This window comes from Puma concolor, chromosome B4 (genome assembly GCF_028749965.1).
Source record: "Puma concolor isolate L17-30 chromosome B4, mPumCon1.1.hap2, whole genome shotgun sequence".
Lineage (NCBI taxonomy): Eukaryota > Metazoa > Chordata > Mammalia > Carnivora > Felidae > Puma > Puma concolor.
This window is the reverse complement of record NC_141673.1, coordinates 5,268,062-5,288,087: the sequence shown is the minus strand read 5'-3', so window position 1 is coordinate 5,288,087 and position 20,026 is coordinate 5,268,062. Positions and strand designations below refer to the sequence as shown.

Genomic DNA, 20,026 nt, shown 5'->3' with positions numbered 1-20,026 from the left:
CCTCCCTCCCACTCCTGGTCCTCCGCCCTGTTCGCCTGCCCGTTCCCAGGGGCATCTCCGACCCCTATTCCCGCCCTACCTGTGTCCTCCGTCATGTCGGGGTCCAGTCTCTGCCCCCCGTAGTGTCTGCGACCACTCTGCTCACCACTGCCCTGAACGGCTGCCCGGCCGCTGTCCTCGAGGCCAGGTGGACATCCAGGGCTGGCTCTGTGTCTCCCTCCCCGGTCCTCCCACCCCAGCGTCCTGGCCTGGCACGTCCCCTGCCCTTCCAGGTGGCCACGTGGTTCATGCCTTCCTCCTTCCTATCTCTGCTCAGATGCCCCCCCCCCGATCTCCTGGTCCCTGATACCCTCTCTACCCCCCCAAACTCTGTCCTGTTCTTTCCAACAGATTTTTTTTTTTTAAGTTTATTTGTATTTATTTTGAGAGAGATAGAGTCCGAGCAGCGGAGGGGCAGAGAGAGAGAGAGAGAATGAATGAACGAATCCCAAGCAGGTTCTATGCTGTGAGCACAGAGCCCGACGCGGGGCTTGAACCTACAAACTGTAAGATCGTGACCTGAGCCGAAATCAGGAGTCGGACTCTCAACCGACTGAGCCACCAGGAGCCCAGGCGATAGACTTGGTTATATTTCAACAGTGTGAAATTTACAGAAAAACAGCAAACATCCTACAGAGGGTTCCCATATGCCGACAGCCAGTTTTCTCCATTATGAGCCTCTCCTATCACCGGGGTGCACTTGTTCAGGGTTAATGCATTGTTATTACCCAAAGTCCACCTTTTATCCACATTTCCTTATTTTTCCGTCCGTTTTCTGGCCAGGACCCCCTCCGGGATCCCACGTTACAGTGGCATCGCGTCTCCTTAGCGCCTCGGGGCTGTGGCGATTCCTTGCTTATGATCACCTTGCCCGTTTTGAGGAGGGTGGATCAGGAATTGTGTAGAACTCCTCTCGGTGGGAACTTGCCTGATGTGCTTCTCAGGGTCAGACTGGGGCGATGGGTTTTAGGAGGAGCCCCAGTTGAGTGAAGTGCCGACGTGACTGATCCCATGGGCGTCGGCCTCCATCACGTGGCTGATGTGGCTGACAGGCTTCTCCGCTGTGTCCTGCCTTGTTTTCTTTATAATATCGAGCACAGTCCAAAGTGTGTCTGTTGTGTTTCCTCTAATGTCCGATTAGAACGTTAAGACCAGAGGCCCCTTTTGTCTTATTTATTCCCAGAGCCTGGCGCGTGGCGGAGGCTCAGCAAATTAATTAATCGACTCGGTACCTGCTTCTAGAGCACCGGTGCCGGGCAGGGGTCCCCGCGTGCTGGGGACAGAGCCCCTTAGTGCCATAGTTCCCGCCCTCAGAGAGCTTCAAGTGCACTGGGGGAGATCATTACAGACAAAGGTGTGTTCCCAGTGTAGATGTGAACAGGGAAACAACGCTTGGGTGTGGTGAGGGGGGGGCGGCCTGTGGCCTGGGGGGGGGGGGGGGGCAGGGTGATCAGAGAATGATACAGAAGCTTGAGACCCGAAGGATGAGTGAGAGCCAGCAGCCAGCTGGTGGGGAGGGAGATGTGTTCAGGGTGGCAGGAACGGCATGTGCAAAGGTTTTGAGGCAGAGAGGACTTGGCAGTATTTAAAGAACACCAGCAAGGAGGCAGGATGCTCCACTGGAACCAGCCTTGCTTCGGGGAGGTGGCTTTGTCAAGGGGAGTGAAGAGGAGGGTGTGAAAAAGTGGACCCAGTTATGAGGTGGGCAGAAGTGGGGTGAGGGGGGAAGTCCAGGCTCTTGAAAGTGGTGGATGCTGTTCTGCTTCTTTCCTAGAAAAAGGGGCAGGTTTGGAGGGAGATGGATTCTTTCAGAGATGCTTTTAGGAACACCTGAGCTGAAGGATCGTGGAGGTGGGGCTGTATCTTGAGGGGTTTCTGATTTGGGGACAGCGTCGGAAGGTGTGGGAGGGCGTGAGCTGGCCTTGGAAGAGAGTCATCCAGGGAGAGACCCTGGAGACCTGCCTTGTAAAGGTCAAGGAGGACCCTGTCCTCAAGCGAACTGGAAGGGGGGGGGGGCGGTCAGAGAGGAGGGCACACGCCGGGCAAGCATGGGGTCCGTGGAAGAGAGTTCTGGAAAGCGGGAGGGGAGGCAGCTCGGCCGGGGGCTGATGGTGCGGTCAAGTCGCGGGCAGGGGAGTGGGGTCCAGCTGCCGTGTTGGGATCCGGTCCGTCCAGGCGTCCATTTCGTTGCATGACGTGCGTTCGGCAGGCGCGGCCAAGGAACCCTGTTTCTCCGTGGATCTTTTCCCCGCTGAAAGCTGTCTTCTCTCACAACACGTCACCGGTGAGGACAAGAGGAGCCTCGTCGAGAAAAGTCTCGAGCGGAAGGCTGGCCTGGAGAAAAGAGCGCGGGTCCCCGTGCAGGCTGGTGCGCCCACATCACAGCCATCACTCGGCGAAGCCAAAACTGTGGCGCCAGCCCGGATGCCCATCACCCGACGAGTGGATCAGTGAGACGTAATAGATCCGTGCGCGGGGATATTATTCAGCCACGGGAAGGAAAAAAGTACTGACACGTCGTGCGTCGCCGCGGATGCGCTTTGGAAACAGCCTGCCCAGCGAGAGGAGCCAGACACAAAAGATCACATATTATACCGGCATGTAACTTATATGAAATCCCGTTTGTGCGAAATATCCAGAATAGGCAAACCCGTAGAGAAAAGAGCTGAGTGGTTGGAAGGGGCGGGTAGGGGGTGCCTGCTCCTGGGCGCGGGGTTTCTTTGGGGCGAGGAAGCTGGTCTCCAGTTAACAGTGGTGATGGTTGCATGACCCTGTGAGCAGATTAGAAACCGCCGAATGGCACACTTTCGAAGGGTGACCTGTGTGGCGTGTGAATTCGGTCTCAGGAAAGCCGTTGAGAAGGACGGGAGTTGCTCAGAGCCTGTCAGTAACGGGCCATAGGGGACCCCCTTCTCTCCACGGCCTTAGGCTCAGGGTGACACGAGCTGCAGATCCTTTGGGAGAGGAGGGATGGACATTTTATGGCCGCGGGCCACGCGGGACAGAGCCGCTAATGTTCCTCGTGTAATCCCTCCTCCTCCAAGCCACGGTGAACGAGTTCATCCTTTCCTTTTGCTGACAGTTTCCCCATGTACCCAAGTTCCTGCCAGGAGGACGTCCATGGCCACCGTGGTGGCTGCCCCCTGCCCGTCCTCTCACGAAGTCCCACGGGAAGTCTGGCAGCCCAGGAGGTGTTGGGGGGGGGCGGGAGATGGGCCTTTCCCATCTCCTGCACCCCCAGCCGCTGTGCCGGGGCGTGTCCGTCTCGGTGTCCAGCCGCCTTCAGTTGTGGGCTTGCCCAGTCATCGCCCTGGTCCACATGGCATGGCGGGTGAGGCCATAACACTGCCTGCCCCCAGGTTCTCATCGACTGGGTCAACGACGTGCTGGTGGAGGAGAGGATCATCGTGAAGCAGCTAGAGGAGGACCTTTACGACGGCCAGGTGCTGCAGAAGCTCTTGGGTGAGTCCTCGGGCATGCCCAGCACAGGGCCACAGCAGGGCGGTCCCGGGGCCGGGACCGGGGCTCGATTCCCACAGGGCGGCACGGGTCACACGTGCTGAGAGCCTTAGAGCCTCAGCCCTGAGCCCACGCTCCTCGGCGGTGGCTCCAGGGCCGCCTGCTCTCTGATCATGTCCACAGTGGGCATTCCGCCAGAGCCCCCGGCCTCGGGGCTGCAGCAGGCCACACAAGGCTTCCAGAGCAGTCCTGTGGGTTGGGGGGGGGGGGCAAGGAAATGGGGCAAGAGCATCACCCCTTCCTGTGCGGGTCAGCCCTACTGGCGGCCTCGTGTGCTCCCACGTCCCAACGGTGAGGCCTGTGCCGGCTCGTTCCGCGTGGGTGGGTGGGTGGGTGGCCGAGGGTCCCCAGCAGATACTCTGTGAGTGGGCTGTACCCCGGGGGGCAGACGGGTGTGGGGTGCGGGTGGTGACGGCTGTCGCTGGGGCCAGCGAAGTCCCGCACCAAAGCGACGGATGCAGGGCGCCTGGCACGCCGTCTCCCGCCAGCGAGTGGTGGTTAAAGACAAAGCGCCGAAAGCAAGCGCGGGGGCTGTCGAGTCCCCCAGCTCCTGTGAGCGGCAGGGCCACGGTTTCTAGGTGTGGACGCTGCCCTTTCGTCACCACAGGGGCTGTGGGCTCCTTTTGCCGCAAGTGAAAGGACTGTGTGTCTGGGTCCTCCCCTCCCCCGCCCCCCAAGACGCCGAAGGGTCCCTCGGCTTCAGGGCGCTCTGATGTGTTTTGGGGGTCCCCGAACACCCTGCGAGGTGGCCTCAAGGACGCAGTGTCCCCTTGTATGTGGATAACACGCTTCCTAGAGGTCAAGAGCAGATCCTGAGCCCCCAGCATCCGGGGGGGGGGGGGGGGGCTGCCGTCCTGCTGCCTGGGCTCCCAGCTGCCCTGGGACCGCATTTCTCCCCGTTGTCGTAGCAGAGACTTGACAGCTGCAGGGCCTAGGGGCCGCCTTGACAGCTGCAGGGCCTAGGGGCCGCCGCTCAGGGGAGGGAGCCCAGGGAGGGAGGACCCTTCCTCGGGCGGGGCGTTCCTGGGCGGGGCGTTCCTGGGCGGGGCGTTCCTGGGCGGGGCGTTCCTGGGCGGGGCGTTCCTGGGCGGGGCGTTCCTGGGCGGGGCGTTCCTGGGCGGGGCTTGCGCCCTCTGTGCGGGCCGCTCTTGGGGGACCCTCTGATTGGAGGGAACCCTGCGGGGGCTGGGAGGAGGGAAACCGCCCAGTAACCCGCGCGGAGGACGCAGGATCGATGGCCCACGTGTCGTGTCCTTATCCACCTTGCCCTCAGAAAGTACCTTTGTCATGTTAGTTTTGGTCATTCCTCTGTTGGGCAACGTTTCATCGTGTGGCAGGTGTGGATCTAGGCTCTGGGGACGCAGTGGTAGCAAGAGGGAGGGGGTCCCCCTCGCCCAGCTGTCCCCCTACATTCTGGCAGAGGGAAGAAAGAGAAATATCATGTGTCGTAAACAGACGCTTTAAGAGAGTGGCCAACAGCAAGGAAAGGAAGCCAGAGGGTCACGGGGCAGAGAGGGGCCGGGCGGTGGGGGCAGCCCCTCTGGAGATTGGACATCTGAGCAGGCGTCTGCACAGCCAGCCTCAGAAGAACATTCCAGGCCAAGACTTTGAGGTGAGGAAGAGGCTGTAGCATTTAAAGCCCAGTGACAGGAGGCTGCGAGACGTGGGGGGAGGGGGTGGGGGCCTGGATAAAACCAGATCACATGCAGCTCTGGTGGACAAAGGCTTTTATTGCAAGTGACAGGGAGCCACTGGAGGTTTTGAGCAGGGCCGTGACATGATCTGAGTTAAGGGTTTTAAAAAGTCACCTGGGCTTCTGCGTACAGAATGGAGGGGGCGGGGGGGGGGGGGCGGGAGTAGGAGCTGAGATAGTCAGAACGCTGTTAGGACAGCCTGGGCCTCAGATAAAGAGGCTCAGACTGAGGTGGAGGTGTAGACCCCGGGAGGGTGTGTTGGAGGTGGAGGCTGCCGGAGGAGTCAAGGCCGACAGCCAGGTTTGTGTTCTGAGCACCCGGTGAACGAGGAGCCCCTTGGGAACCGCGAGGTGGGTGGGGGACGAGGAGGTGGCTTTACCTCGGTGGGGGCCCGTCCTCCCTGAGTCGGCGGCCGGTGGGGGTGGAGCTCGGCGGTGCAGAGATGATGTTTAACACCGTGGGATCCGATGGCCTCTCCTGGAGAGGGTGTTCAGATTCATGATTTGGCTGGATGCCGTGCGGCCGAGAGTTCATAGGTATTTGGCTGAGCCAAGGATCCCCATCTTAGAATGACTTCTGCGGTCCAAGAATAAATCTGAAATGTTATCGGGATTGTTAATAATGATCACAAGTTTATTATTAAAGATGTTGGGGGTGGGAGTTGCCTGGCTGGCTCAGCTGGTTAGTTAAACATCCGCCTCTTGATCTCAGCTCAGGTCACCGTCTCACAGTGGTTTGTGAGTTCAAGCCCTGCGTTGGGCTCTGTGCTGACAGGGCAGAGCCTGCTTGATGCTCTGTCTCTCTCTCTGCCCCTCCCTTGTGTGCACACTCTCCCTATTTATGAAAGAATAAGTAAACGTTTAAGAAATGTTTAAACATTGAATGGTCAGGTTGAGTCATTGTATTTTACACCTGAAACTAATATAATGCTGTATGCAAATTGTACGTGAATAGGAAACAATGTCAGGATTTTGAAGTTTTATTTATTTTCATTTATTTAAAAAATGTTTATTTTTGAGAGAGAGAGAGAGGAGTGCGCCTACATGTGTGCATGAGTGGGTGAGAGGCAGAGAGAGAGAGAGAGCAGGCTTCCACACAGAGCCCCACGTGGGGCTCGAACCCGTGAACCACGAGATCATGACCTGAGCAGAAGCCAAGAGTTGGATGCTTAACTGCCTGAAACACCCAGGTGCCCCAGAATTTTAATGGTTTGGATCGTCGTGTTGATAGGGTCATTCTCAGGGTCACCCTCAGCACTGTCCGGGACTGCATTGTCCTCGGGGTCACTAAACTAGAAATATGTGATGGCAGACTCTCCTTTTCAATAGAGAAGGGGCGGGAGCCCACGGACCTTAGGCTGACACCGGGTGCGAGCAGCCTTCCGACGTGTCACCAGCTGCCCTCCTCATCCGTGGCAAAGACCTAGCTCCCCTTTGTCTCTCGGACCCAAAGAATTGGCTGTGGGTGATGCTGTTATTGACACAGTGCCCTGACCTGGGGGAGATGCCTCCTAGCGTTTTCAGAAGCAGACTCAAGAGTATTATACTCCCTTAGATTTTTTCTTTCTCGTTCTTTTGCACGTATCTGTGGCTTCATTCTCCCAATTGCTCAAAAAACGTCGTGTCCTAAGCCTTCGTGTTAGCAGGGTGGCCGTGGTACCCTGTGTCCGGATCCCAGGACAGGCTGTGAATTTGCATCCACATTTCAGCCTTGGCTGCTCACGAAGGATGCTGGTGCCTCCCTGGTGGTGAGTGACGGGGCGTCTGTAGAGCAGGTGTCTGGTAAGGGTTCTCGCCCCGCAAGGCATGTCCTTTGGGTCCCCGTCTTCCGGTGGCCCCAGCAGGTGCAGCCCTGGGTCTGGAGCCGCTGTGGGACCGCCTGCTACATTGGTGACCTCCTACAGACCGCCTGCTACGTAGGTGACTGCCTACAGACTGACGTGAGGCTCACTCTGGCTCCGGCAGCCTTTTTTATCATGGAGCAGACGCCCTCCCTTCCCATTGGAAGATCTTCTCTCCCGCATGTCAAGCAGATGGTTTGACACGCTCCTCTGAGGAAAAGAACAAAGGGAGAGAATATTCAGATATTAACAGGAAATCAGCGTGTCTCGCCCGGTTTTATCGCTGATGACGTCACCCGTAGGATCACGTGGCCCCTGAGCCCGGGACACCAGGAGTCTTATCGGGAGTGTAGACGAGACATTCGGCTCCCTGTCCAAGGGCAGAAGCCAAAGCCAGGAGGAGTTTGTGGCTGAGTGCCAAGGCCAAAGCTGACTTCTGTGCGTCTAGAGAGAGGAGAGGTCAGAGGCCTGGGCCCTGGGCAGTCGGGAAGGGGTCGGGAAGCGGAGGGGCCCGGAGAGGGGTCTGAAGGGTCCAGCCATGAGGGCGGAGGCACCAGGCAGGCGCCGTGTTCGGGAGGGAGGGGTAGAGGAGAAGGTGATTCGAGGAGGCGGGAGTGGCTGTGAGGACACAGACTGGGTTGGGCCTCGTGAGATCACCAAGTGCAAGTCATTGGCAGGACCCCAGACGTGTCCCTCTTCTTGGGAACAGACTCTGAGGCAGCTGCTGACCCTGCCAGGTGGCAGGTTTTGGTGGATGTGACTCTTCTGCGGGTGGACCTTCTGTGGGCAGAGGGAGGGTGCCCACGCTGGGGACCCGGGGGCTCCCCGGCTGGCTCCTGTCCTGCTTCTAACTCCGGGCACTCCCTTCTCCTTGCAAGAGGCAGGCCCTTCCGGCGTAAGGAGTGTCCACGGCCCCGCGTTCAGCATCACCCCCGTTTGCCTGTCGCATCCGAGAATCCGCCCTCCCCTTCCTCCATCCCTTTCTGTGCTCTGAAGGCAGGTCCTGGCCGCCGCACAGCCCTGAGCCGCCCCCGCAGCCCGTCCGTAGGCAGAGTGATGCCTGGAAATGCCGGCAGCCAGATGTTTTATTCTCTCCCACGGGGCAGAGCCCTCCAGGACAGCCGCAGACAGCACCCAGGCGTAGCCAGCCTCCTCGGGTCCTGTCTTGGGCTGAATTGTGTCCCCCAGAATCCATAAGTTGAAGTCCTAACCCCCAGGTCCTCGAATGGAGACTGGGTCTTTCTAGAGGTCGTTAAGTTAAAATGAGGTCCTTGGGGGTAGACCCTAAACCCGTATGGCTGGTGTCCCTTTAAGCAGATCGGGACAAGGACACATGGTGGGGGGGGGAGGGGGGAAAACCCATGTGAGGACACAGCGAGAAGCGGCCCGTCTGCAGGCTAAGGAGAGAGGCCTCAGGAGAAGCCAGCTCTGTCCACCCTCTGATCTCAGACTTTCATCCTCCAGGATCTCGAGCACGGACACTTTCACTGCTTAAGTCCCGGGTCCGTGGTGTTCTGGAACTGCAGCCCTAACGAGCTAGCACAGGTCCCTTCCCGTCTCCATCACTCCTCCCCACCCCCCCACCCCCCCACCCCCGCCCGGGTACCACGGCCGTGTTCAGTCTGCAGGGTCAGCTGGCGGAGCTGACGGCAGAGGTGTGCTGGGTGCCCCTTCTGGTGGGCAAGGCTCTCAGACCACACACCTCTGTAACCCTCCTTCCTTCCCCAGGATCCCCTGCTCCACCCTGTAACACCTGGGGGGGGGGGCTGCTGTGTATTTTCAGGGTGATCATGCAGACAGACAGCTGTGGGTTATTCAGCCAGGACCTACTCGATGCGGAGGGACATCAAAATATATAAATGGGGACCGTTCCCATTTCCTGCGGCAAAGTTTTGTTTTGTTTTTAGTACTCACCGCTGCTGACCTGATGTTACTTAGATGTGGTGCCTCCCCACTAGAGAGCTCTCTGGTCTGTGCTGCACCTAGCCCCAGGACAGTGCCTGGCGCACAGAAGGTGCTCATATTGTGAGCTGATGAAGGGAGGGAGGTGGGTAGGAAGGAAGGAGGGAGGGAGAGGGAGGGAGGAAGGAAGGAGGAAGGGAGGGAGGAGGAGGGAGGAGGAGGGAGGGCGTGTCCCAAGCCCCGCAGGCATTGCTGTATAACATCATCCTGGAGGGAGCGTCCAAAGTGCTTGCGTTTGTTCTCTTCGAGGGAGGAGAGGACCTGGGGAGAGGACGTTGAAACAGCGGGGCCTCCAGAGCAAATGCTGAGCCCAGGGCTCTGGGGGGACTGCCCCTCCCGTCGGTGCCACGGCCAGCGGCCGCCCCCCGGCCTGCAGGTGCCTCTGCCTCTGCGGTGCCGCTGCTGTTGCTTCCCGGAGGAGACCCGTCCGGAGACACCCACGCCTTAGCAGGCGGGGACGTGGAGGGGCCCCGTGGCTGAGGCCGGGCTCGGGGTCAGTCCCCCACCTCCAGGTGGCCGGTCTTGTGTGGCTCCGCCGGGTTGCTCCCCCCTCCCCGTGGGTGACGAGGTAGCGGCGGACGAGGTAGCGGCGGTACCTGGGAGCGTCTCGTGGTCCTTACGCGGCGTCCGGGTGTCAGAGAAACAAGAAGGGCACCGTGAGCGCGGGGAGGCGGAAGGCCACATCCGAGACCCTCTGTGTTCTTCCTCGGAGCCCCCTTCCCGCCGTGAGGCCACCGCACGGCCTCCTGGGCTCCAGCTCCCTCCCTGCACGCCAGCCCCCTGCTTCCGAGGGCACCTCGAGTCACTTTTTCCACTTTGTGTGCACGGAGCGTTCCCAGGTTGTACCCTCGAACCCCACACCCCCTTTCCTTCCTGGCGTCCTTCCCCAAGGAAGGACTAGGAAGCTCGGAGCTGCGGGGCTCCACGTCCTGACGGCTCCCCGCTGCTCAGGGAAGACGTGTTCCCCCTGGCACGGGAGGGTCCCCGCTGAGGCCAGGCGAGCGGGTGGCCCTGACTCCCTGCCTCCTGCTCTTGCCCCTTCCTGTTGCAGAAAAGCTGGCCGGCTGCAAGCTGAACGTGGCGGAGGTGACGCAGTCCGAGGTAGGGCAGAGGCAGAAGCTGCAGACGGTGCTGGAAGCTGTGCACGGCCTCCTGCGGCCCCACGGCTGGGCGCTCCAGTGGACCGTCGACTGTGAGTAGTCCCGGGGGACACAGAGCCTGTCCCCTCGGCTCTCCACGGTGTCATTCGCTGGGGCTTCTGGGCCTGCGCTTTCCAAACCCGTTCAGGCTGCTGCCCCATGGGAGGCGGCTGGGACAGGATGGCGTCCCCATGCTTGGGAGCCAGCTCCTAGGTGAGAGCGGAGGTCTCCCGTCTTATCTTCTTGTCCCCCGTGCTTCAGAGGAGAGAGGAGTTGTTTCTGGTCTGGGGCGTCAGGGGCGGCTTGCAGAGGAAGGAGGGGAAAGACAGAGGAGCTCCGTGGGGCTCGTGGAAGGGACCCAACCCCAGGTCCCCGTGGCGCCAGCACCGAAAGGGCTGTTTCACCCGTGACCCACTGTGGCAGGTCCTCGGGAAAGGAATCACGCCGGCCCCCGGGGTATGTCACGGAGCGTGCTGGCACTACAGGCAGGTGACCTCACGGTATTTCCAGCCTAGAGGCGGAGCCTGAAAGGTGAAGGGTTAAATGAAGCAAGAGAAGCCCCGGGGCGCCCGGGGGGCTCAGTGGGTTAAGCGTCCAGCTTCGGCTCAGGTCATGATCTCGCAGCTCACGAGTTTGAGCCCCGCGTCGGGCTCTTGGAGCCTGGATCCTGCTTCGGATTCTGTGCCTCCCTCTCTCTCTCTGCCCCTCTCCCACTTGTGCGCTCTCTCTCTCTCTCAAAAATAAATAAACTTAAAAAGGACATTAAAGAAAAGAGAGAGAAGCCAGAAGGTGCCGTCCCCCCAGCAGGGCAGTCAGGGCCTGGCTCAGAGGCCCCCCCCGGCAGCCACCAGGGGCCCCTGTGCTTCGGAGGGATGAGCTCTAGGCTGTGGTGAGGAGACTGGCACCTGGTTTCTTGGCATCGAGACCTGCCACAGACCCCAGCCTACCTCCTGGGTTGTGGGGGCCATCGGTGGGGGGGAATCGAGTGTTTTGCAAGCCGTGAAGTCCTGCTCAGGACTCACTGTGACCACGGCTGGGCCCGAGGGCTGGAGCAAAGCTGTATCTTTCCCCTTCCCTTGTGCTAATTTCGCTCTCCTGCCCATTCTGTCTCCTTCTCACACTACCCGGTTGACGCCTTTTAAAAATACCTTGCTTTGGGGGCGCCTGGGTGCCTCCATCAGTTAAGCATCCAGCCCTTGATTTCAGCTCAGGTCATGATCCCAGAGTTGTGGGATCGAGCCTCGTGTCAGGCTTTGTGTCGAGTGGAGCCTGCTTGGGATTCTCTCTCTGTCTGCCCCTTTCCTACTTGCTCTCTGTCTCTCTGTCTCTCTCTCTCTCTCCGCCCCTCTTCTGCTTGTGTTCACTCTCAAAAAAACCCCAAAAGCCCCCAGACCCGTGCCCTTGAAAGTGGTTAGACATGTTACCCGAAGCCGACAGGAAAGAAAACAGAAACACAGGGTGCTCGTCACCACCGTGTTTCTGCGGCCCGCGCTGTTTTCTCCATGGTTGTTCTCCGCGGTCTCGTTTGGACGCAACGTCTCTTCGTTACCTTGTGGGCCGGGGCTCCGGGCTCCTGCCTCACCTGGTCTGTAGCTGCTCCCTCTTCCCTCCCCCGACCAGCCATTCATGGGAAGAACCTGGTGGCCATCCTTCACCTCCTCGTCGCCCTGGCCATGCACTTCCGGGCCCCGATCCGCCTTCCGGAGCACGTGTCCGTGCAGGTGGTGGTGGTGCGGGTGAGTATGGCATGGGGCGGTGGGCTTGCCCGTGGCGTCGCGGGAGGGGCGCCGGGCCAGCTGCCTCCCGTAGGTCTCCTGCTGCCTTTTCTTTCTCCCCTAAGAGGCCACCTTCTGTGCTCCCCGCCTGACCCGGTGTGTGTCTCACCCTGGCTTTGGTCCAAGTGACGGAGCAGGAGCAGCGGCCCTGATTTGGAGAGGGAGGCGGATTCAGAGGCACGAGCGTGTTGAATTTTCCAGACTTTTTTAAAAAGAACATTCATCTGTCTCCAAAGCCAAGTAGCTGGAATTCAGTTCTCTTGAACGAGCTTGCTCCTCACCGGAGAGGGCTGAGTCCAGCGGCATGAACAGATGCCCCGGTTAGAGCTCCTCCGGGTCTCTTCCCCGTTATCCCCCTTGTTCCCCGGCTCTCTCTCTTGGAGTTCATTCTCTTGCTTCGCTTGGAGACGTGGAAGCAGGAGCCAGGGCCCTCCTGACCGAGGAGGGGCCTTTCCTGCCGTGTCCCCTGCATTTGAGGGGAGACACCCCTCGAGTGGCTTTGTGTTCCGCGCTTGTCCTGTGAAATGTGCATGAAGCACCTACTGTGTGCACAGGCTGTTGGGGACGCTGAACGCGGAAAACACTCGGGTTCCGAACACGAGACCCGTGAGGTTAACGCCCGGGGCCTGGACGTCTGTGTGCTTATGCACTTGTGATGCCCAGCTCCACACTTGCCCTCTTCCGCTCTCTGTGGGCGGCAAGGCTCTGGCCGGCCCCACTTTCCCAAAGCCGTCTGACCCCGCCGTTACCCCCGGAGCTCGGCCTTGACCCGGCCGGCAGTAACGCCCCTTTCTGGCATCAGGCGAGGGTCACCCACTGCCACTTGGCCCCGCTTGCTTCCCGAGGAGGGATGTTTGTGGTCAGTGGTGGTGATGGAGACAGAGACCATCCCTGCCGCCCTTCTCCTGGACGTTCACTCGCGGCAGCCAGCCGGGAAAGGCTTCCCAAGGACACGCGGGCGCGTCCGTCAGACTCGGGGGCCCCATGAGTGCCGTGTAGCTCGGTAATCAAGGTATTTCCTTTCAGGCCCGCACTTTGGTCCAAGAACTCTTGGGTTTTTAGAAAGTTTTACTGACCCGGGCAAGCCCTTGCTGGTGCCTCCTGCCTGACCAGGGTTACGGAAGGATTCTTAGGGCCACGTCCAAAGGGGTGTGAATCAAGAGGAGGTCCCGGGAACTGACTGGCCTCAGGCCTCCGAAGCCTGCCTCCCAGGCCCTGGGGCCTGTCCCTCCACGTCCGGTTATCCGGTCTGAGATGGGAGATGCAAGAAGTGTGGGGGTCCATGGAGGGAAGGGATGAGGACAGGGGTCTCATTCACTACATAGCAGCATGGCCTTGGGAGACCATTTGATTTCTCTGAGTTGCAGCGAGTTCCTCATAGAACTGAGCGGATGCTATAAACCTTTGAAATACTCAGCTTCACGTGTCCGGTACTCAGCCCTGGGCCTGGCACCTAGGAAGTGCCTAATGCACATTGGACGCGTGAGCGAGAGAAGTGTCTCCAACCTCCCGTGGTGGACTGAGTCTCCTGGGAATCAGGCCGAGGCCCTGAGGCCGCTGATGGCCGCCCATGCTGGTTGCTTGAGAGTTCCCTGGAGGCCGAGCTGGAAAGGGGTGGGGAGCTCAGCTCTCAAGAGGTGTCCATGGTGGGTTGGCCAGCAGGAAGGGAGTTCCCCGTGTCTCGAGGGGTCCAAGTAGGGGCTCGCAGTGGTTGGGTGGGCTGGCCGCCCGAGCTGCACCTTGCGGTCCCGTGACATGCAGGCTGCCCCCGATTCCCACCACCACCCCCTTCAGTCCCACCATTGCTGCCTCTTCACACCCGTGGGGCTTTCGGAGAAGTCTGTCATGCACAGGGTGACGTCCCACGGCCTGCTGTATGTAACACAATACCGCGACCTGGCTGTTTGAAACAACAGACCCTCGCCTGATGCCAGGAAGGAGCATTTCCACCTGCCGGGTCAAGGCCAAGCTCCCCAGGGTAACGGAGGGGTCAGATGGCTTTGGAAAACCAGGACCAGCCTGAGCCTTGCAGCCCGCGTTAGTAACGGAGGCCAGAAGTCCTACTAATCAAGGGGTTGGCAGGGCCCCAGTCTCTCTGAAGCCTCCAGGAGAGGATCCTTCCTTCTCTCTTCTGGCTTCTGGTGGCTTCCGGCAGCCCTCGGCATTCCTGGCCTTGTAGATGTGTCCCCCCAGGCTCTGCCTGTGTCGTCACATGACCTCTTCCCTCTGTGCCCGTGTGTGTGTGTGTGTGTGTGTGTGTGTGTGTGTGTGTGTGTTTTCTCTCATAAGGACTCCAGTCATGCTGTACTTAGGACCTGCCTAGTCCATTATGGCCTCATCCTAACTAACTGTATCTGCAAAGACCCAGTTTCCAAACAAGGTCACGTTCTGAGGTTCCGAATGGACATGACTTCTGGGCGGGGGGGCCCCTGCCTCAGTCGAGTGCACCTCCCTATGTTGTGTTCCTCGTGCCCCTTACTTACTCTCCCAGCGGCACGGCTCCGGGGAATCCCTTCGGGAGCTAGGGTTTCCCCTGAGACCCCCATAGCTGCCAGCTCTCAGGGCAAGGTGGAGAGCCTGGGGGGAGGGGAGGGGGCAGTTTCCAGCCACTGAAAGGGTCACCCGCTGTGGCCACCTGCAGCCCACCCGCCATGGGCGTGGCTCGGATGCTGTCCTCAGGCGGACTCCCGGCCCCAGGGCCATCCGCACACGGCTCGCTTACCCTGCCAGTGATGCCCTCCCTCCCGTCCCCTCTGCCTGCCCACCTATTTGTATATTTATCTGTTCGTTTTGGGCTTTGCAGAAGCGGGAAGGCATGCTGCATTCCAGCCACATCACGGAAGAGCTGACCACAACCACTGAGTAAGTGGGCCTGTGGGAGCCGGGGACCCGCACGTACGCGGGGGGCTGATTTCCGTGCGACAACCCCCCTCCCCCCCCGCCAGCCTTAGGATGAGATTTTCATGCAAGCCCTGCCCTAGCTGTATGTCCTGCGTGTGCTTTCTTCAAAGATTTTTTTTTTCTCATGAGGAAGGGCAAGATAGCAGTGTGGTTTGGCATTTATTTAAAAATTTTTAATGTTTGTTTATTTTTGAGAGAGAGAGCGCGAGTGGGGCAGGGGCAGAGAGAGAGGGAGACACAGAATCCGAAGCAGGCTCCAGGCTCCGAACTGTCAGCACAGGGCCCCACGTGGGGCTCGAACCCACGAACCGCGAGACCACGACCTGAGCCAAAGTCTGACGCTTAACCGACTGAGCCACCCAGGCGCCCCTGGTTTGGTATTTAAATGAGGAATTCTCCCAGATAGAAAAATAAATAACGTGCGGTGCAGGAATTAGAACGTACTTCGGCTGCCCCAGATCGTTTCTGGAAAGACACAGAGAATAATAAACAAGTAAAAATGTAACTGATCACATTCAAGGTCTCTTTACGAGGAAGAAAAGGAAAAGGGGAATTTAAAACATTGGGCTTTTGTCGGGTAGGTATGCCAAAGTCTTCAAAGTTTTCTGTGTGAGAACAGAGTTACTCTCCAAAGCCTTTGGACTTTTATTCCTTATTTTAGAAGGTGATCTTAAAGAACGTAGAGAGGGGGCGGGAGGGAGGAGGTGTTCAGAATGGTTAGGGACCCCTTGTCCCTGCATCCGCTCTGTCGGAGAGGGAGCCACACGTCTGAATTAGAACTTGCCTTTGAGAGAGTGCCGAGCCGTCCCTCGCCTCTTAGAGAAAGCCAGAGGGCAATTTTTAAGAAGTCTAAAAGGCTTCAAAATCTATCGAAAATAGCAAATCAAATGGTAAATTTTGCGTGTGGCTTTTAGGAGCCCGTGAAGGAGCTTTAAAATTCACTTGCGTGTGTGCCTCTCGACCAAACCTGTTTCAGATGAAACAGAACATTCGAGATTGATCTTCTCGGTGAACCCTCCTCCCGCTCTGTTCACAGAGTGATTAATTACTGTGTCACGAATTCACGGACGGTCTCTCAAAACTTGAGGCTGACCCAGGAAACCACTCCCGGCATGGGAGCTGGCGAATTGGGGAGTCACTGCCCGGAGGCCTGATGGGTGGCCTGATGTGCGGCGTGTCTGTTCCAAGCCCGTGGCAGCAGGGGGGAGGGGGAGAGGGGAGACCCCGGCCAAGGGCCGTGGTGCCCAGCCTGGCACCTCTAGTGGGCCTATGGTAACCAGCCTGGCCTGTTTGGGAGCAGCAGGAAGGCAGCTTGAGGGGAATGAGGGGGGGGTGGCATGTTAGTTATCCACAATTGTGTAGCAAGCCACCCCCAAACCAAGTGGCTTAAAACAACGGACACCGTATTTGCTGACAGTGCTGGATCAGACTGGGCAGGTCCTCATCTAGTCGGGGGGTTGGGGCTGCCTGGGTGGCAGGCCTCTGTCCTTCCATCTGTCCCTCGTCCTCACGGGGCTGGGCTTCCTACCTTCCTTCCCATTTCTTTTTCTAGAGGCCACGCTGAGCTCACCTCCTCCGGGAAGCCCTCCGCGGTTGCCCAGAGGAGTGGCTGGCTTCCTTTTAGTGCCCACGGGTACCCATGGGCCGTGTTGAAATGGGGGTTTATGAGGGCAGGGCCGTGGCATTTATTGGTATGGGGTGTTTGTTTATTTCCATGGCTTGCGCCTAGTAACTGCTCAAGAGAATGTTTGTTAAGTAAGACTGAGCCAAAGGACTTGAGCATGGAGGGACTTGGGGACGAAATAAGGACCTCCGTGCCTCTCCGGAAGGTCGATGCAGGGGCAGAGCCTGCGTGCTGGAGGGACCAGCCTCTGTGCCTTGTGGTTTCAGCGTCTGCAGGCAGGAATCAGGGCCCAGCCTGCGCTTCTTCAGGATTTTTCCGTGACTCCCTGAACGAGAGGTGTGCTTGCACCCTTGCACAGGGTGACCCTTGCGCATTAAAGCTTACGGTTCAGCGGCTCCAGGAGACCCGTTTTCTGCTGAACTGTTCTCTCCATTAACCGCTGCCATGATGTAACTCCCCACCAGTGGCAAATGGCATCGAAGGGATGTTTTGAAGAAAGGTGGCCGTTTGCTGCCGATCTTGGGCCGACATTTAGAAATCCACACGAGCACCTGCCCTTTGTAATTAGAGGGGCAGAGGCTCTATCAAAACGGGATTTATCTCTTTATAAAAAGGCCCTCAAGGGGCAGCGGGGGGCCGCGACTTCTGTGTTCCCTCCATCGTAGCCTCCTCACGCCACGTTCTGAGCGACCCCTCTGACGGCTCCCTCTCTGTTCTGTTTGCAGGATGATGATGGGTCGCTTTGGTAAGTAAGCGTGGGGGTGGGGAGGCCCCGGGTCGTGGGCACTTTGGGGCGGTGACGGGAAGCTCACGCAGGGGGCGGGGCCGGCAGGACCCGGTGGGGTTTGCTACCGTCGGCAGCGCTGCGTCTCCGAGGAAGAGTGTGTGGATCCCCCTGGGGTCTGTCTGCTTCTCCGAGATGCCACCGGCCAGTGGGATGAGAAGAGCGTGGTGGGGGTGGCGTGTGAAACGGGGCTGGCGGGGGGGGGGGTGTCTGGGATGTGGCAGGTGCTCTCTGGGACGGGGGGCGTTTCCAGTGGCCGTTCCGGAGAGCTGTCCCCTCCCCTCCGGAAGCATGGCACGACCCTGTCTTCACCTCAGCAAGAGGTGTCAGATACAAGGACAGCTTGGGGCGGCGTTCGAACCCTGAGGGGTGGGAGGCCCCCAGCTTCTTCTCAGCCGCAGCCAGAGGCCGACTGAGTGAAGCTCCTTGCTTTGGGGAAGATTTCAAAACACAAAGCCCTCCACCCCCAAATCGCACGTTCTCCAGGGAGCACAGCTGTTAGAAGGAAAAGTGGAGGGGCGCCTGGGGGCCTTTGCGGGTTAAGCGTCCGACTTCGGCCCCGGACATGATCTCACGGCTCGAGAGTTCGAGCCCCGGGTCGGGCTCTGTGCTGACAGCTCAGAGCCTGGAGCTGTTACGTCCTCAAGCTTTCTTAAGTAGGCCTTAAGCTGCCCTGGGGAAAATCCCAGTCTTTGCTGTTTTTTTTTTTTTTTTTTGAAGTAAGCAGTTCAGTCCTTTTTAAATGTCTTTATTATTTTTTAAAGGAAGGGAGAGAAAAGGAAACCCTCCGGTGCTGAGGGCAATAGGGTGACAGTGAGGAGCTCAGCCCGCGGGGCCAGCGAGGGCACCTGGGGCGGACACGTGTCATGGCAGCTTGGCCCCCGCTGCCTGGGCGGGGGACACAGTGTACCCTTGTGTCACCTCCCTGTCACTCCTGTGTGGGCTCAGACCTCCGTGGAACTGGGGAGGTATAGAGGTGATCGGAGCGGGCCCTTCAGACCGTTGTTAAGTGTCTTTGATTTTCTGCACGTTGTCACGTCCCTGTTTGGCGGGGTGCCAGTTGGAGGTTTGGGGGCCCTGGGGAGAGTCTGCTCGGCCGGGGGCAGAGGGGGTGGGAGCCCGGCCGAGAAGCCCCCGCGACCCTGCAGATGGCACAAATGGGGTGCAGGACCGTGATGCCTTGGGAAAGGGCCAGGTGTCACAGTATGAGAACGGACCCAGCTGCTGTGCCGGTGGACACGGGGGACGTGTGAGCCTTCAGGGGCCGCGGAACCACGAGAAGCTGGTGGAGTTGTTGCTACTTTATAGGCTCGCCCTGCTTAGGAAGTGCAAGCAGGCTATTAGCGGGGGACAGGCTGTTAGTTCCGCCCCCAGCTCCGGCTTCTGCTGGCGCAAGCTCCGAGGTCCCCTGGGTACCCAGATGGCAACCTCGGCCGCAGCTGGGCCTCCGCTGGCTCTTCTCCCGTGGGACCCTCGGGGTCCCCGACAGCCCTCGGCCCACCGAGGTCTGACTCTCCTTCCCTCCCGGGTCCTGGTCCCTGGCTCACCCCTCGAGCTGGAGTCATACTTCCTAAAGCGCCCCCCAACCCCTCACTCTCCTTTTTACCCCCCACCTTGGCTTAAGCTAAAGCCACAGCCCTCGAAGTGGCCCCCAGACCCTCTCAGACCACCCCTTCACACACCCCTCGCCTCCTCCCTGGCCGCCTCCCTCCCCCGGCCTCTCTGCCTCCTGTCACGCCCCCCCACCCCCGCCCTCCAGCTCTTGCTCTTGGAATGCTCTCCCCCTGGATTCCCCCACGGCTCACTCCCCAGCTCCTACCCAGGAGGCCCTCCCTGACTGCCCTGCCCCCACCCAGCCTGTCTCTTCGCTCCCCTCGCTGTTGCTCCCAGGGAGCTGCCACTACCTGGCAGGCTCGGGGAGCCCTCGGCGCCCTCCTTCTGTGCCTTCACACGAGGCCTCTTGAACTATAAGCATCCTTTGGGCTGGAGCTGTGTCATCCTCAGCGTGCATCCCCCTGCAGCCTCCAGCCCTGGGCTGCAGACCTCCCGGGAGCTTCCAGAATACCAGGCGGACCCTCCTTGGCTAATGTCTGCCCGCTGGGCTTTGGGGGGGGGGGGTCCTGTTCAGCACCTGTTTTTCACCTGGGCGCTCTGAGCTCGGGAGGGAGGGGGGTCGCCCTACCCCCCCCCCCCCCGCCAGGCCCCCCTTCCGTGAGTCACCACTGTCCTGGCTGAGGTGGGCTGGGAGGCCCTTCTCCCCAGAGGAGCCGGGAGCTGCTGCTTGGTCTCCATGGCAACAGGCTTGCGGGCTGCCTCTCCTCCGCGGCGGCCCCTCCCCTGCCCTGGGCTTCGGGACAGGGGAGCAGCTCTCCTCTATCCCCATCTCCTCCTCACCTCCCTCCCTTCCTGCCGACAGAGCCTCCCCTTCCCCCCCACTGCAGCCCGACCGAGCCACCTGTGCCCCTCCCGGTCACCACCCTCTGGGGCTCCTCGCCCTGCCGGACCCAGTCCCTCTGAGCCTCCTTCCCAGGCCACGCTGTCTGCACCCCGCCCTGGCTTTCTTGTGCTTCTTTGTGCTTTCTGTTCCCTCTGTCTGGAATGCCCTTCCCCCTCCTCTTGTCCCAGCAAACCCCCCCCCCCCCCCCCCGCTCGACCTCAGGGCTCCTGTGTGAGGCCTCCCTCAGGCCCCTGGCCCTCTGTCCCTGGGGGCCTCCAGGGACCAGGCCGATAACACCAAGGGGTGAGCACC

The 20,026-nt window shown here is 59.8% G+C and overlaps 1 protein-coding gene across 8 annotated transcripts in view; it reads left to right on the top strand.

Moving 5' to 3' along the window:
* PARVB (parvin beta) overlaps positions 1-20,026 on the top strand; it is a 103,902-nt gene that overhangs the window by 65,194 nt on the left and 18,682 nt on the right. For all 8 annotated transcript variants that reach the window (XM_086712058.1, XM_086712057.1, XM_086712053.1 and 5 more), the window contains exons 4-8: positions 3,399-3,501; positions 10,106-10,246; positions 11,814-11,929; positions 14,772-14,830; positions 17,219-17,238. In XM_086712058.1, coding sequence (XP_086568184.1) covers positions 3,399-3,501; positions 10,106-10,246; positions 11,814-11,929; positions 14,772-14,830; positions 17,219-17,238 — 439 coding nt within the window. The remainder of the gene's footprint in view (positions 1-3,398; positions 3,502-10,105; positions 10,247-11,813; positions 11,930-14,771; positions 14,831-17,218; positions 17,239-20,026) is intronic.